Below are 5,253 nucleotides of genomic sequence, written 5' to 3'. Positions count from 1 at the left end.
TGAAAGCTGTTTCCTATTGAGGAAGAACTGTGAAATGTTGGAGATATGCGAAAAACCCTTAAAATCAAAATTAAGTTTTGAAAACCAAACCAGAAATTTTAAATTAAAGAACTCTGTTCACTTGAATGGAGATGGGACGTCCATTCTGCATGTAAACCATAAACTATTCTACACTGAAATTAGGTTGCATCCCAGTACCAAGTCCATCGAAAACAAGTCCCAGGTCATTCCCCAACAGAGAACTCACAATGTTGAGAAAGCCCACACGAGCACTGAATGTGAGAATGCCTTTATCAATATGGCTCAGCTCACTGATTATCAGAGAATTTATATTGGAGGGAAACCATACGGATTCAGTCTGTGTGAGAATGCCTTTACCGAACAGTCCAGTTTTACTGAACATCAGATAATTCCTACAGGACTGAATCAGTATGAATGCAATAATTTTGTTGAAACCTTTCTCAATAAAGGACAGTTGAATATACAACAGAATGTTCATGTTGGAAAGAAACCTTACATATGTATGGAATGTGGCAAAGCTTTCATTTATAGGTATCAGCTCATTTATCATCAGCGAACTCATACAGGAGAGAAACCCCATGGATGCAGTCTATGTGGGAAGACCTTCTCTTCAAAATCTAATCTAAATAATCATCAGAAAACTCATACAGGAGAGAAACCATATAAATGCAGTGAATGTGGAAAAGGCTTCCTCAGGAAGAGTCTTCTTATTGCTCATCATCGAACTCATACAGGAGAGAAACCTCATGGATGCAGTCTATGTGAGAAGACCTTTTCTACAAAGTCTAATCTCCATAAACATCAGAAAACTCATACAGGAGAGAAACCTTACAAATGCAGTGAATGTGGGAAAGGCTTCATCGAGAAGAGTCGTCTTATTGCTCATCATCGAACTCATACAGGAGAGAAATTGTATAGATGCAGTGAATGTGGAAAAGGCTTCCTCAGGAAGAGTCTTCTTATTGCTCATCATCGAACTCATACAGGAGAGAAACCCCATGGATGCAGTCTATGTGAGAAGACCTTTTCTACAAAGTCTAATCTCCATAAACATCAGAAAACTCATACAGGAGAGAAACCTTATACATGCAGTGAATGTGGGAAAGGCTTCATCGAGAAGAGTCGTCTCATTGCTCATCATCGAACTCATACAGGAGAGAAATTGTATAAATGCAGTGAATGTGGGAAAGGCTTTTCAAAGAGGTACAGACTCATTATTCATCAGGAAACTCATTCAGGAGAGAAACCGTATATTTGCAGTGAATGTAAAAAAGTCTTCTCAGTGAAGAGAAAGCTGCTTGTGCATCAGCGGACTCATTCAGGAGAGAAGCCCTATGTATGTAGTGTGTGTGGGAAAGGCTTCAGGATGAAGGGAACTCTCAATATGCATCAACGAACTCATTCTTCAGAGAAACCGTGTATATGCACTGAATGTGGCAAAGGCTTTACTGTGAGGAGTAGCCTGATTGTCCATCAACAAACTCACACAGGAGAGAAACCATACATATGCAGTGAGTGTGGGAAAGGCTTTCCAGCAAAGAGCAAGCTACTTGTGCATCAACGGACTCATACAGGAGAGAAGCCCTTTGTATGTGGTGTATGTGAGAAAGGCTTCAGCATGAAGAGAGCGCTCACTGTACATCAGCAAACTCATTCTACAGAGAAACCGTGTACATGCAATGACTGTGGGAAAGGCTTTACTATGAAGAGTAGTCTGATTGTACATCAGAGAACTCATACAGGAGAAAAACCATACGTATGCAGTGAATGTGGGAAAGGCTTTCCAGTGAAGAGCCAACTAACTGTACATCAAAGGAGTCACACGGGAGAGAAGTCATATGTATGCAGTGAATGTGGGAAAAGCTTTCGAGTGAAGAGCCAACTGACTGTACATCAAAGGATTCATACGGGAGAGAAGCCGTATGTATGCAGTGAATGTGGGAAAGGCTTTCCAGAGAAGAGCAAACTGATTAGACATCAAAGGACTCACACCGGGGAGAAGCCATATGTATGCAGTGAATGTGGGAAAGGCTTTCGAGTGAAGAGCCAACTTACTGTACATGAAAGGATTCATACGGGAGAGAAGCCGTATGTATGCAATGACTGTGGAAAGGACTTCTGTGTGAAGACCAAACTGATTTTACATCAAAGGACTCATATGGAATAAAAGTTCTATGTATGCAGTGTATGTGGGAAAGGTTTTGCCAAGAAGAGTCCTCTCAGTGTGTATCAGTAAGTTGAGTCCTAGTGAAACCGAGAATAAGCAGTGAGAGGGAAAAGGCTTCTCCATGAAGAGTATTATAGGTACAGTATATGTATGCAAACACACAGAGAAGCTATACAGATGCAGTGATTATCGTGAAGCCTTTTTAAAAAAATATTTATTGATTTGATTTGAACAAGAGATAAGAGCAGGGTAGGAGTGAAGCAAGAAGCAGCAACTTCTAGAAGTTGTTTCATATGTTCCTTGATCAGGCACTCTTGGTTTTTCTAAGCAGTACCTCAACATTCCAGGTTAACACTACTACACCTCACAGGTCAGGCATTGTGGTGAAGGCTTTAAGAAGATAGCCTTATGGCTTGACCAGGTAGTTTTGGTGGAATGGATAGTGTTGAGCTGGGATGCTGACGACCCAGGTGCAAATACCCTAGGTTGCCAGCATGAGTTCAGGATCACCAGCTGATCATGAAGTCACCGGTTTTAGCATGGAATCATAGACATGACTTCGTGGTCATTGAATTAAAGCCCCAAACCAGCTGAGCATGGGATAATAGACATGACCTCAAGGTCTCTAGCTTAAACTGAAGGTCACTGGCTTTGAGCATTGGGTCACTAGGTCAGTCGGAGCCCCCCAGTCAAGGCATGTATGATAAAACAATCAAATATCAACTAAAGTGCCACAACAATGAGTTGATGCTTTTCATGTCTGTCCCTGTCTGTCTTCCTGTGTGTGTTTCTATTGAATATCTATATATATTTTTAAAGATATACATCATGGAATATCACGAATTTGTCAGAAAGGACTTCATTTGCATGTACTCAAATGTGGAAAGATACTCTCATTGATTAAAAGTTGAGCGAGTTGGCCCTGTGCTCTGAGGATGGCTCCATGGCCTCTGACTCAGGTGTTAGGATATCACCTGATACAATAAAAATTCCAGGAATTCTAATAGCTGGGTACTTGCATCAACTACATCACTGTGATAAATTGTAATTTTCCAAGAACAAATGATTTTGACCACCTTTGATATGCTCATTTGCCATCTCCTTATCTTTGGAAATGTCTGTTCAAGATCTTTCATGTTTTTTAGGATTGTGGACTTTTAGGAATCCTATGATGCGGATACTATTCTTTAATCAGATAAAAACTTCTTTGATGAGTGTGTTGAGCTTCCATTTATTTATTCATTCAGTCAGTCAGTCACATGCCAATGGTCCTCTAAGTGTTCCAGCATCATTTGTTGGAAAGTGGTTTTTCCACCATTGAAGCCTTATTACCTTTCACAAACAACTGAGTGTATATGATTTGTGCAGGTCTTTTTGTGGGATCTCTATTCTGCTCCATGTATATGTACGTTTATGGTTTTACAAGTACTATCCATACTGAAACTACATATAATTGTTGAAATCTCTTGATGGGGGCCCTGTACCCTGGTTGTTTTCGTTAGAATCGTTCTTGCTATTTTCAGTGTAGAAACCTGGCAAATATTACCTTTTCCAGGAGATTAGCTGTAAGACATTTTCATATTTTCTGCCCCTAGTTAATTGTGATAAAGACTTCAATTCTGAGGTGTCTTTTCCAAAATGCATTTCCACTCTTTAATGTGACAAACTTAGTACAACCCAAAAGATGGATTAATATACAAAATACCTCATGAGTATGTCTTAAATTAATTGACAACATAAATGAGAAAAAGAGAAATGTTCACAGAATAGAGAAAATCAAGGAAAAATGATGTGTAAAAAATAATTGTAAAACATATTAATAATTGTAGGTACATACTGCAACAGAAAAAGGACGACAGTGGAAAAACTTGTGAAATCAGAGTAAAATCTGTGATTTAGTTGCAGATTATAACAACATGAATTTCTCAATTTGACAAATGTACCATGGTGGTATAAAATGTTCACATGATCAGAAGTTTAATGAAGGTATATGTAAATTCTTTATAGTAGTATGTAGTGATTTTCACATAAATATGAAGATTTTTAAAGTTTAAGAATAGTTTTAATATATGTGAATTAAATCTCAATAGAACTAAGAGAAAAAAAATGACTGCCAGATAGGTGGTAGCTCAGTGGATTGAGCTGAGGTCCCAGGTTAAAACCCCGAGGTCACTGGTTTGTGCATGGGCTCATCTGGCTTGTGTGCAGGCTCACCAGCTTGAGCGCAGTGTTGCTGGCTTGAGTCCACACCATCATTAACATTATCCCATGGTCGCTGGCTTCTGCCCATAGGTCGCTGGCATGTGCAAGAATTCACTGTCTCCACTGGAGACTCCCCCACTTGACAAGGTTCGTATGAGAAAGGAATCAATGAACAACTAAAAGAACACAATTATCTCTGTCTGTCTCTCTTGCTAATTAAAGAAAATAATGGGAAAAAGTTATCTAATTTTACCTTCTCATAAATATTTCCATATTACAATGTCTTTATGTATATATGTAATATTAAATGGGTTAATACAATTGTGGGTGAACTAGTAGGACATTAACTCGAGTTATCTAAAATTTATGCATTAAAAAAAGGTATGACTCTTGGTTGGTTAGAGCAGTGGTCCACAACCCCCAGGCCGTGGACCATACGGGTCGGTGGGCCATTTGGTACCGGTTGGCAGAGAAAGAATAGCTTACATTATTTCCGTTTTATTTATATTTAAGTCTGAACAATGTTTTATTTATTTATTTACTTATATATTTATTTATTTTTGTATTTTTCTGAAGCTGGAAACGGGGAAACACAGTCAGACAGACTCCCGCATGCGCCCGACCGGAATCCACCCGGTATGCCCACCAGGGTCGAGGCTCTGCCCACCAGGGGGCGATGCTCTGCCCCTCCGGGGCGTTGCTCTGTCTCGACCAGAGCCACTCTAGCGCCTGGGGCAGAGGCCAAGGAGCCATCCCCAGCGCCCGCGCCATCCTTGCTCCAATGGAGCCTTGGCTGTGGGAGGGGAAGAGAGAGACAGAGAGGAAGGAGTGGGGGGTGGAGAAGCAGATGGGCGCTTCTCCTA

General features: G+C 40.2%; 1 protein-coding gene across 1 annotated transcript in view; it reads left to right on the top strand.

Annotated features, from left to right (window-relative positions):
• Nucleotides 1–3,436, top strand: part of LOC136332050 (zinc finger protein 615-like) — a 50,935-nt gene extending 47,499 nt beyond the window's left edge. The window contains 1 exon segment of the mRNA XM_066271304.1: nucleotides 560–3,436. Coding sequence (XP_066127401.1) covers nucleotides 560–2,257 — 1,698 coding nt within the window. The 3' untranslated portion in view covers nucleotides 2,258–3,436.
• Nucleotides 3,437–5,253: the final 1,817 nt, after the last annotated feature.

The sequence above is a fragment of the Saccopteryx bilineata genome, chromosome 3, assembly GCF_036850765.1.
Source record: "Saccopteryx bilineata isolate mSacBil1 chromosome 3, mSacBil1_pri_phased_curated, whole genome shotgun sequence".
NCBI classification, from domain to species: Eukaryota; Metazoa; Chordata; class Mammalia; order Chiroptera; family Emballonuridae; genus Saccopteryx; species Saccopteryx bilineata.
This window is presented reverse-complemented; position numbering and strand designations above follow the sequence as displayed.